This window comes from Tursiops truncatus, chromosome 9, assembly GCF_011762595.2.
Source record: "Tursiops truncatus isolate mTurTru1 chromosome 9, mTurTru1.mat.Y, whole genome shotgun sequence".
NCBI lineage: Eukaryota > Metazoa > Chordata > Mammalia > Artiodactyla > Delphinidae > Tursiops > Tursiops truncatus.
Window position 1 is genome coordinate 62,772,416 of NC_047042.1, and position 12,438 is coordinate 62,784,853.

A 12,438-nucleotide genomic window follows, 5' to 3' on the forward strand; every position below is an offset into this window, starting at 1 on the left:
AGCCAAAACAGCATACTAGAGTTACATGGTGGAGGTAACGTTAGGGAAAGTAGCCTTAAAGAACAGTAGTAAATTTTTACTTATCCACTGTGTCAGTTAGGATCCAGGCGGAAAACAAGTGGCACATGTGGTTTACTTAATTGAAGTAAATTTCATAGACGGACTACTTTAAAATGGATAAGTAGCATGTTGGGAAATAAGGAAAAGTCCAGTGCCCTGGAAACGAACTGTTTTTACTCACAATAAGCTGACACCACATGTGTGGGTTGGTTTTTTTTTCCTCACACCAACCAGTTCTCCAACACTCTGGACACCAACTGGGTGTCCTAAAATTCCATTCAATTTTGAGACTAACTAACTGCCCAGGTTAGCATTGGCCTCCACAGGTTTAAGGGCTCAGTCCCACAAGACGCCTCACTTCAGATGCCAGCTGCAAGTATTGAGTCCCTAGGTTACCCTCACTTCTGCTCCACTTGGCTACAAAGTCGGGGGAGAGAGGTGTTCTCACAACCCCCTCCCCTCTCAGGCTTAATAATTTACGAGAATTGCTCACAGAGCTCTGGAAAACACTTATTTGCTCTTACTGGCTTATTATAAAGGATACAAATGAACAGCCAGATGAAGAGGTACAGAGAGTAAGGTCTAGAAGGGTCCCAGTGGAGTGAGGACACCATAATCCCAGCACCTAAATGTGTCTGCCAGTTTCAAAGTTTTCTGAACCTGTCGTTAGTCATTTAGGGCTTTGTATGGAAATTTCCTTATGTAGGCATGATTGATTAAATCACTGGCTGAACGTGATTAATTCAATATCCAATCCCTCTTCCCATCCCTGGGAAATGGGGCCGAAAGTTCCAACCCTCTAATCGTGCCTAGGTCTCTTTGGTAACCAACCCCCATCCTGAAGCTATCTAGGGACCCTAGGCACCAGTCCTTACCAGCATACGAAAGACACTCATCCCTCTGGAGATTTCCAAGTGTTCTAGGAGCTGTGTGTCAGCAACTGTAGACAGAGGCAAGTGCGGCTGGAAGCTGGATTGTCATTGTTGTTCTTCAAGAGGACTCTTCTAAATCAGCGGTCCCCAGCCTTTTGGGCTCCAGGGACTGGTTTCCTGGAATACAGTATTTCCATGGACTGGGGCAGGGAGGGGGGATGGTTTGGGGATGATTCAAGCACATTATGTTTATTGTGCACTTTATTTCTATTATTATTACATTGTAATATATAATGAAATAATTATACAACTCACCATAATGCAGAATCGGTGGGAGCTCCGAGCTTGTTTTCACTTGCCACTCTCTGATAGGGTTTTGATATATGCGTCTGCAAGCAATTGATTCATTATGGCCTCCGTGTAGTCAAACCTCTCTGCTAATGCTAATCTGTGTTTGCAGCCACTCCCCAACGCTAGCATCACCGCCTCAGCTCCACCTCAGATCATCAGACATTAGATTCCCTCACCTGCACAGTTCACAGTAGGATCGTGCTCCTTTGAGAATCTAATTTCACCACTGATCTGACAGGAGGCGGAGCTCAGGCAGTAATTCGAGTGCTGGGGAGTGGTTGTAAATACAGATGAAGCTTCGCTCACTTGCCCGCCGCTCACCTCCTGCTGTGCGGCCTGGTTCCCTGTTCTAAATCCCTAGTGTATCAACATTCCTACTCCTGAGAATGAGGGGTTGCACCTTTGATTGTCATTGGAGCTAACTCAGATGGAAAAGTCCACGTGTCATAAAACTTCCAGAATGTTGGCAGTATTTTTTTCTGACAACTGTATTCATGAATTTCAGGAAGTCTCAGAATATTGTCAAAATCATTTCAGCTCCAAGTTAACAAAGATAGTAACTTGCTATGATTTGGCTACATCATCATTTTTACGTTCCCTGACCAGCCAGCCAGCCACTTCCCTCTCCCCAGTCACACATCTAATTTTTCTCCATTGGTCCCTACCCGACTCTTGCTCAATTTGTCTCAAATTGATTAATTCAGCACATGATCACTAGATTAAAATATGTCACTCATTTCCAATACCCTTGGCAGGTTTTTTTCCCTGTATGTGTAATTCTATATATTTGAATATCGAGGTGGTTGCAGAAATTATTTTTATTCATCACAGCTCAATAGCTGGAAGAACTATTTGGAGTTAACTTTTCATACTATTCTCAATACCTAAATAACCTATAGATTTCCTTGAGGCTTGACTAATGTATAGTTTGTCCTATCTGGGAATAAAGCTTTTTCATTTTATTTTATTTTGAAGTTCGCTGGCCCAGCAGGGGGATCTTTGATGTTGTTTTTCTAGGTGCAGGTGGTTCCTAGAGTGTTTGGGCAGTGTTGGGTGTTTGTTATTCTTTTGTTAGGATGCAGAGTTGCACCTGTGCTGTGGGGAGACCAGTGCCATCAGTGACGTGAGCCTTCGGGAATGGCATGGGGCTGAGGGTGAATTAACCTGGCTCTAATGGTTTCCCCACATCTCACCTACGTCACCTCCTCTTTTTCAGCCACCCAGTGTAAGCACGGTGCCGTGTATGATACCTGTGGTCCGGGATGTGCCAAGACCTGTGACAACTGGAATGAGATCGGTCCCTGCAATAAGCCGTGTGTTGCTGGTTGTCACTGTCCAGCAAACTTGGTCCTTCACAAAGGAAGGTGCATCAAGCCAGTCCTTTGTCCTCAGCGGTGACCTTTGTTCCGCTCCTTCAGACTTTGAACCTGGTGTTCTTGACACTGAAGTGGAAGAGCCAATGAAGGACTGCGATATTTGTGTGCTGATTCTGCAAATACACACACGGAGTATATATGTGTACATATATAGATATATAGATATATTCAGAAACACTTCATCATTTATAGAAACTATAGGTGGATTATTATATGTATATTTTTTGCTATAAGACATGTATTGTTTCTAGGATCCTAATCTGTAAGCCATTGAATACATTGTATAAATAAACCAGGTGTTTTTAATTTAATAAGGCAGCATGCAGACATATTGGATGGTTTTACCATCACATACGTTTGTCATTTTTAAGAAGTTTTCTAAGAAATCTAAACTGCCTGCCTGAATTAATTTTTGATTTGAATAGGGTTTGCAGTTGAATGGGAAGTGTGTTTTTCTGGAATGGCAGATTTATCTAGGGGCATTTCATGCTTCCAAAGAAAGGAAAGTATGCCTGAGAAATATGGCTAGTGATTGGCGACAGGCTCTAATGGTGCATGTAAAGCAAGGGGAGGAGGCTGTTAGACTTTATTGGGTCAGAACTGATTGGCTGGTTGCCAAGAAATATATATTTGTCACTAGAGCATAACCGGAGAATCAAATGATTTCTTGCCATCTTTGCATATTCCTTGAGTCTCCTAATTTTGTATGTGTGTATGATGGATATGTCCACCTCCGTGTCCCACACTGAGATGTTGGTGTGTCTGGATGACTTGTTAGTTTTATTGAGGATGAGCAGGTATTTGAAGAAACTGTTGTACAACGTATGACAAAATATCCATTTCTCTGAATCTCACAGCAATTTAGGATGAGCAAATCCAATGAGTTAAAGTAAGCTATCTCCATTTTGTGACTATTCCATGTGTGAAATGAAAGCCTTTATTTCTAGAGGATTCCTAGACCAACACTATTTGGCAACAGTGAATTTGACCTAATTATTAGAAAGAAAGGCTTTACTGATCGGTTGATTTAACATCAATACAAAGAATGGTCTACATGCTTGCTCTTACTACTAGTCACCATGTGATTTTCCTGACTTTTGTTTTCAGTTGAATAAGTGAACATGTCAACAAAACAAAACCCACTGATGTCTAAAAATAAAATGTTCTGCATTGTAGTAAATAAAGGGCTTAAGGTTTAAAACAATGCATTTTCTATTTCAAGATGTGTTGTGTTATACTTTACAAGTAAGCTATGGCAAATTCAGGTTCATCCATTTTTAACAGCTTTCTTTAGATATATTTTATATACCCTACAATAACTCATTTTTATAAAGAGTGTTATTAGTAGATAATAGCAAACCTCCAAAGTTTTGACAGTCGGCGTAGTGCCATTGCTTCTTAAGACATTTGTGTTCCTGTTACATATATTCATGACAGCTGAAGGATTAGTTTGGATTTTTTACTGGGGCATCTCCAGCTGTTTGAGAAAATTGAATAAGTCACACAGTGTAATAGTGATTGTCTGGGACACCAGGGAATGTGGTTGTCATTGTTGTGCTTGGGCCATAACCAACGTCAGTATCTGGGACCCAAGGTAGCCAGGGCTTCAGTGCTGCACTTGGAAAGGGGGCTTTGATGTAGGAGACTTGGGCTCCAGGTGTGGTTTGTGACCTTGTCCATTTAAGCATTTGGGGCCATAATTTGTTTCTCTGAAACACAAAGAGGCTTTGTAATATATGGGCAGGGTTGAGGATCAGGAGACCTAAACACCCCGCCACTAGTGAGATTACCTGCACAGTAACCTGAGACGCAGTGTGCAAACCCTTTTACACTTACTTTTTGCTCTTTGAAACCTTCTGGAAATTTATTTCCAAATACTTTCAGTCTGCGGTTGGTAGAACCTGTGCAGATACGCAGGGCCAACTGTAGATCGTGCTCAGTAACAGCAAGTTCTTTTTCCTCTCCCTGTGAAAATAAGAATGTTTTGAAAGTCCTAAACTAAAAGTTTTGCACTAGGAGGAAAAATGAATTGTTGACATTTACAATGGCAATTTTTGTTAAAAGGGTGGCACGTTGAGAATTACCAATTCTTCAGGTGAAAAGCCACCCCTTTAAACTCGCTGTTTCCTGAGTATCTGACTGTAATAGGGAAGAACAAATCTGACCCCTTATTGGATCCATTTCTTTTCCTTTAACCTTTGTATTCTATTGCTTTTGCTGCAAGTTAAGAATGTTGCCTCTAGCCTGAAATATACAGGATACCTCATTCTCAAGGCTCTGACCTTTCAAGGTATAACACTTTTCCATTCATACAGAGATAAAATGTTGCAGAACAGAGAGTAACATTTGTCTTGTTGGAGGTTTATAGGAACATTGTAAACCTATGTGACAGCTGCAATAACAAAGGATTCTGACACCAAGAAGTTTACACCAACCAACCATACCCCCTCCCCTTTTAGTATAAAAGAAGCCTGAATTCTAACTAGGGTAAGATGGTTCTTTAGGACCCTAGTCCACCATCTTCTTGGTCTGCAGGCTTTCTGAATAAAGTCGGTATTCCTTTGCCCCAGCAACTCGTCTCTTGATTTATTGGCCTGTCATGTGGTGAGCAGTACAAGCTTGGACTCGGTGACATCACCACTAGGCCTGTAAAAGGGCACCTCCCCTCGAATTGAGAAAGACCAGTGGTTGACTCTTTCCCCAGCTTTTGTTGAACATGAAAAAAACATTTTGACTGGAAAACTCTTTCTTACTATGAAAATATTCAGACACACAAGGAGGTATAGAGAATAATGTTGTAAACACCCATGAATACATTACCCTAATTAAGAAAAGTAACTGGTAGGTCGTTGATACATTTTTCTTGCATAAATCAAATCAAATCACATCAATCTCACGGTTGCAACAGCTGCATGTGGAGTTTTTCCTTGCTGGGTTTCTGTTCACTCTGCTACTGTTTGTCACTCAAATTCATCTGGATCTGACAAGTATCAAGGATGTGAGTCTGAATGCTCTTGGTGTGGGAGAAAGAGATGCCTTAGGGGACAGGCACCAAGATATTTTAATTAGCCATCTTCTGCAAACATAACCCTCAGGAGCAAGCAAAAAAATGTCTCTTATTCTGAAGCCTGAAGTATCAATACAGGCCTTTTAAGAACTCAGGATTTTAATTTTGAAAAATGGCAAGGTTCAAGTGGCCCAGGATGAATTATTAGGGGAAAGGAACTAATGCTGGTGATTATGTTGACCCTGAATTAAGAACCCAGACATTTAGTCCTTTAAGGGGAGCTTTTGGGCTTTAGAGCTATGTTGTTACACAGGATTAATTAAATCAATCAAATGATGAACACGTGCATGAGATCCATCTTTACTGTGTTTCCTTTCAGATTAATTTTGAGCAAGCCAGCTTTGAAAACATTAATGTGGGAAATCTGCATGTAGGGATGCGCCTGAATAAAGGATAATTCAGAGTGCGACTGGCTAAGGAAAGGGGGAAGGGTGTTCCAGGTAGAGGGAGAGCAAAGCACTGAGGCAGCCCGCGGCTCTGTACTGTGGCTGCACCACAAGCAGCGGGGCCTGAGGGGAAGGGGAAGCACCTGTGTGGAGCGTCCCACGGTCATGCTAAGGAGCCTGGGTTTAATCTTTAGGGCAGTGCTTCCCAAAATTTTATGTCATAGTGCATTCAGGAAATAACATTTGAGTAGTGGAGTAAATGGGGCTGCTTGCAGCTGGAGATCACATCTGGGGACATCTTAGGTCCAGTCCAACTGCTCCAAGAGTGGAAGGGATGCCAAAATCCCTGTGGGCTGTGGCTCCAGATGGGAAGGTCTGCTCCAGGGCAGATCCAGCTGGGGGATGGCATTAAGCAGTGGAGTGATGTGATCAGAGCTTTGTCTCAGTGAGTGGAGTGGAGGTGGGCTTTTCAGCCCAAAGAGCAGGTGGGAGGCCCCTGAGATAGTCCAGGTAAGAGAAGATGAGCCCCCAAACTAGGAGGTAGGAGGAAACAAGGGGAGAACTTTGTGACAGGTTGTGTGGCAGATAGGCAAGTGATGGGTGGTGGCGGTGCCGGCAGGAACACAGGCAGGAGAGCAGATTTACAGAAATTTCTGTTGTAAAGCAAAACCTAAGCTGTGTTCTGTTCAGTTCAACAAACATCCTGAGCATTGGGATTAAGACACAGTCCAGGATAAATGACTGGTAGTAGACCAGAGGAGTACACAGCTGGCCGTGGGAGCCTCAGGAAGCCCAGTTTGGGGTTTTCTGTTTGGGGGAGGTGTCTGGGAAACTTGCCAGAGAACGTGACTCCTGCAACGAGCCTTACTAGGCTGAACAAGCTCTACCTATGCAAATGGGGTGTGTCTGTGTGTGTGTGTGTGTGTGTGTGTGTGTGTGTGTGCGTGTGTGTGTGTGTGTGTGTGTGTGTGTGTGTGTGCGCGCGCGCGCGCGCAGGGATACTGTAGTCTGGGAGTTTAAGGCACGAGTGACTGCGTGGATGAAGAGAAAGACAGGCAGCCTGGGGGTGCAGAGAACAACAGGGTTTGGGTCCTGCTAGGATGTAGCGGATTCACAGAACTTTTGTGAGCTGTGGCATTGCAACTCACACACCCTGAGGTCTTACCAAACGTCCCTTGATTTCTAGTGGAGGGAGCACAGAAGTAGGGTTTGAGGATGTTCTGTCATTTTGTTATAAGCTCTCTTTGCTCCCTGTACCTGGTGTGTTCAAGTTTCCTTGATGTGTCTTCCGAAAATCTAGAGAAGGAAGGAAGACTGAAGAAGCTTCTAATGAGACTGCCCTGTTTACACAGTGAGGAGGCATCTTTCAGACCCTCTAGGCATTGGTTGCTTTGACAGAACTTGTCCAAGTTCTGGTTATTCACTTAATCACTGCTTTTGTTGACTTGGCTGTAGCCTGACAGCAGGGGTTGGGGATGCTCAGGGTCCAAACAGCTGGACCTGCTACTGTCAGCAGCTGTGGTCATACCTACAGGTAACAGTTCTGGAAACACAGCTCACCTAGTGTTCTGGTTGGAACAATTCTGTCACGTTTTAGCCACTTTATATCGTAACCAAGTTTATGCCTTGAAAACGGACGTAAAATGCTTCTCTGCTTCTTGCAAACTGGAACTTGGCTTACTGAGTAATTCCTCTGAGGGGTTCTTTCAGCAGTGAAATTTTGGGCTTTAGAAAATGTTTGTGGTGATGAAAAAGTTTCACTTTGGCTCCGAGAGTATAAATAATATTTGTTCTACTGTTATTGCCACTGTGTTCCTACATGTAATTTAAGGAATCAGATCCTGAACAGCTCCTTCTGACCTGGGTGCTTAAACAAGCATGGAGGGGAGTGGAAAGCAGCCGGAAGCCTGGCTGGAACCCTCCCCACACTCTGGGGGCTGCCCTGGGAGCCTGTGATGTGATGTGTTCCTGCTGGATCCCTTGCACACCTCCGTGAAGAAGGTGATTCAAAGGAAACTCGCCACTCAGTATGAATCCCCATTGCCCTCTTGACAGTCAGACCAGGAGGACTCTGTCTTAGAAAACTGGCTTGCTCACTTCACTTGTTCTCAGAGCGAACTGGCTGTGATAGGAAATTGAAGTGGGAAGAAAGAGGATTAAAAGATAGGTTTCTCCGCAGCATCCACCACTCCTATCCACCCCTAAAACCTCAGGGAGGATAGGGGACAGGCCACCTGATTGCACTGAAGAGCATTCTCCACTGTGTTTTATGTGATGACATTTGGGGCATATCTGTTTTCATGGTCAGAGCAGCTCAGCCTGAGCAATTGCATTTCCATCATGGATCCACACAGATATCTTCACCTGTGATTTTCTGACTCCTAACAATGGTCAGTTAATATGCCAGGCTATTCCACCCTAGCAGGTGAATTTAGACCCTAAACCAGTTTGGGTTTGCCTGTTGAGATCTACTGTAATTCATGGCATGATTATCTTACCCTTTCTTTGCTTTGCCATTGGCTTGGGCCACAAAGTGGCTGGGTTGCTCTGGTTAAAGGAGATCAAGATGGCGGCCAGAGGAATCTGCCAGAGGAATCTGCCAGAGGATGCCGAGCAGAGCTGGGAGGTGTTTTCCAGGTCTGAACTGTTCCTGAGAGGCAGAGTGGGTCCATCAGCTTCACCCTTTTGTGTGGGAATGGAGAGGGTAGCAAGTGAGGGAAGGCTTTTTCTGTATTAATTCTCTCTGAATTTGCTATTTATTTCCTTTGATTTTACTTCGGGGGGAAAATGTCAAGGAGCAATACGATATACACATTTTATTTTTTAATCTTTAAAAACGAGTAAAATAATTTTTTTTTCAAATTTGGGGAATTTTATATTTCATTGGATTCAAGTTCAACCAACTCTAACACTCTAAGAATGTTAAAACTTTCATATTTAGTTGATTTCATATATTTTGAATGCAATTTTCCACAGCAAAACTTGTTTTCCTTGAAATTGATTCCATGATTTATTGTTCATATGGCTCTTTCATTTGGGCTGTCTGTTTTGTGACAGCAAAATAATGTATATGTATATTATTTTTCTCACTTAATATTTATTTTCTTTGTGTCAGTAGTGCATACAATTTTGTTTGTTTCTGCTCCTCCAAGCATAAGTACGTGATCCTTTTTACTGTGAAAGAAGAGGCCTAGTAGGAGACAGGGAGAGGCTATGAGGCAAGCAGCAAAGATACAGCAGGTACAACCACGTGTATCTTTTTGCAGCACAACCTAAGAGGGGCTGCATCAGCCAGCAGTTGTGCAGATGTGGCTTTATCAATGTTGCCTTCAAACAAATGGAAGGAAATAAAATCCAGTTCTGAGATTCTCATCCTGTGAACTGCATGGCCTGATCCACATTGTCTCCAGGAATGTGCCTTTTATGACACATGGGAACAGGGTCTCCAAGTCTAAAAGCATCTACTGAGCTCCTTCAAAGCTGGGATCTGTCTTCCAGATGTCTAGGCTGTTGGGAGTAGGTACAAACTTCCAGATGGACCAGCCTTCTTACAGCATGAGCTGACTGGATGTTGGGGATTGTGTCAGCCTGATCTGACTTGGTGCTTAGACCCTGGGTGTGAGCAGGTGCTCCAGGAAGGCCACCCCAGGTCTTTGGCATGGGTGTGTACATACCTGGGGAGGGGCTCCTGCCAGATGTCCAGTGCGTCTGTAGGACTGGCCTCGCTCTTTCTGTTCATGCTCCTTTTCTTGTAGAAAGAAGAAAGGCTTCCCTCATAGACCATAGGATCTTTACGGAATGCAGGGCCAACCACAATTCTTCTATTAGAAGAGCAGATCATAGTGGAGCTTCCTGAGGTTCTTCACCAGGAACTAAAACAAATTATGTCAGCTATTAATTTGTGCCACCCCCATCTATATGTGCTCCCTTCCTTCACCTTTCAGTTTTTTCCCTTTCTTTTACTTCCTCTCCCTAAATGGAGTTGTTAAATGCTTCTCTCCACCATCTCCCCAACCCCCACTCCAAACTGGCCTACCCTCCTGGCACCATCTTATGTTGCAGTTCTTTCCTGGCACTTTAAAAAAAAATGTAGCTGCCCTGGTTCCTACCCCCTCGAGAATCAACCTGTCAAAAATATACTTGAGCCACTCTGAGGTCTATGCAATATCAGTTTTAGGTACCATATCTTCATTTTCTTACCTTGAGCCTTCTGGCATTTAACATCTTTAACCGATAGTCTAGCTCTAATGTGAGCATTTAAGGCACCGTATCAGATGAGAAGGGAAAATATTTAGAGGGCAGATGGGCATTCCACTGCCCCAGCAGTGCAGATGCGATGTAGACAGTACCTAGTGGACCAGCAGAGAGGACTGGCTCTTTGCCACATGCCCTTGGAAACTTTTTTTAGTTGTAGAACATTCCTTCCATTTTTCAGTCAAATGTCTAGAATTTCTAATTCAAAAATTCATTGAACAAAGAAAATGTTGTTCAATTTTCTCTTCTCTTGTGTCCCGGCTCATATCCCCCTTCTCATGAAGAGTGGCCTCAGCTATTTCCCTAGGGCAATATGAATGAATGTTGTAAGGCTTTTCGTTCTAAAAGCCCTGGATGAAATCCCAGACATATGGCATCAAAGTGCAACTCAGTAAAATCAACTTTGTCGAATATCTTAAAGATAATATAGTTCAATCAGTTTTCTGATCCAAGGATAAAATATAAAATTTATTTACCATCCCTAGGCAAGGTGGCTTATCTCTCCAGCCAACTCCAGGTAAATTTTAGTGTTTGCGTTCTGTGTTGGCATTTAACATCCTTCCCTGACTCTGCAGGAAAGAGCACCATGAGCTACTATCAAGGTATTCACAAGAGGAGAACAGTTGTTTTTTTTTTTTCTTTCCTGCGGTACACGGGCCTCCCACCGCTGTGGCCCCTCCCACTGCGGAGCACAGGCTCCGGACGCGCAGGCCCAGCGGCCACGGCAGGCGGACTCCCAACCACTGCGCCACCAGGGAAGCCCAGGAGAACAGTTTTATCTGCCCTCCTGGACCACCTGATGCATGGACTACTCAGCTACCCAAGATCACACTTTTATCATCAATAAGGACATTCTAAAAAACATAACACAAACATGCACACACCCACACAAATGACAACAGAAATTCCCTATGCTTTTAGGAGTCTTTCAGATAAAATTTTATGTGCCATTTGACCTTTTGTTTGAGATACAGAAATTCCCACGCATAAAAATGTGGTGAACCAGCTCAAGCTGCTTGTCAAACTGCAGAGTGGAAACCTCAGCTTACTATAAATTTGTCTAATTAAACCTCATTAAAATTGATATACCCCAGGGTGAATTTTTATCTCTTGCACAAAGGATGAAATTGCAGATTTCCACATACAATGCAGGCAAATCTGATGCTTTTATGGGTGAATTTTCCAAATGGGGATAGCAAATGTGCCAGGGACAGCATCCCTGAAGCACGTGGGGATGTATAACTGCTCAGTAATTGCAGTTTTCATTTGGGCAAATTAAATGCAAATACAAACAAAAGCCCTGTCCTGTCTCTGAAGTGTGTCAGTATTAGTCCAAGCTCATGCTGGCGGTGGGGGCCAAGAGATGTCAGAGGTTCTCCTGCGGACATATCTGCTCATCTTCTATACCTCCCCCAGCTGCCTCTCGTCTCACTTCTTTTCTCCTTCCTTGAAACCTCAGTGGGGATCTTTGCGGAGGGAAAGACTCCCATCAGACAAACGTCCCTCTGCAGAGGGGGCCATGCTGACTTTCTACAACCAGCTTTCATTCAGTAATTTCTGTCAACTCTACTTTTAAAATATATTCTGAAGCTGACCGTCTCTCACCATCCCCACAGCTACTACCCTGGTCCAAGTTATCAATATCTCTTACCTAGACTATTGTAATAGTTTGCTGATGGAGCTCCCACTCTCACCCTTGCTTCCCTTCCCTCTCCCCCAGCACACAGCATACACAACAAGCAGCAACCAAGGTAAACCTTGAAAAACTCTTATCAGAGCATGTCCTGCCCCCTTTTAAAACTCATCTTAGCCAGAATAAAGTCCTAAGTCCTTTCTAACATCTGCAAAAGCCTGTATGTTTTGGCCTTTTTCTCCTTTTTTGAACTTGTCTGGCGCTTCCCTTCCCGTCTCTCATGCTCCAGACACTCTGGTCTCTACAGGCCTCTTTGCTGTTTCCAAATTGCCAGAAATGTTCCCACTTCAAGGCTTTTACATTTGCTTGTTCTTAATTTTTCTCCATGTCTAAAATCTTACAGATTTATTCCTCTATGTTTATCTTCCTCTTCCTCAAT

The 12,438-nt window shown here is 43.4% G+C and overlaps 1 protein-coding gene and 1 long non-coding RNA gene across 3 annotated transcripts in view; one reads left to right on the top strand and one right to left on the bottom strand.

The window, feature by feature from the left end:
- BMPER (BMP binding endothelial regulator) overlaps positions 1 to 3,863 on the top strand; it is a 265,901-nt gene extending 262,038 nt beyond the window's left edge. For both annotated transcript variants that reach the window (XM_019925711.3, XM_073809815.1), the window contains exon 15: positions 2,500 to 3,863. In XM_019925711.3, the coding sequence (XP_019781270.1) occupies positions 2,500 to 2,681 (182 nt within the window). In that variant the 3' untranslated portion in view covers positions 2,682 to 3,863. The remainder of the gene's footprint in view (positions 1 to 2,499) is intronic.
- Positions 1 to 12,438, bottom strand: part of LOC109548412 (uncharacterized) — a 62,361-nt gene that overhangs the window by 9,807 nt on the left and 40,116 nt on the right. Inside the window, exons 3-8 of the long non-coding RNA XR_002174491.3 lie at positions 9,787 to 9,984; positions 8,611 to 8,794; positions 4,496 to 4,624; positions 2,534 to 2,772; positions 1,248 to 1,321; positions 936 to 1,132 (exon numbers count right to left, since the gene is read on the bottom strand). This is a non-coding gene — a long non-coding RNA (uncharacterized lncRNA). The remainder of the gene's footprint in view (positions 1 to 935; positions 1,133 to 1,247; positions 1,322 to 2,533; positions 2,773 to 4,495; positions 4,625 to 8,610; positions 8,795 to 9,786; positions 9,985 to 12,438) is intronic.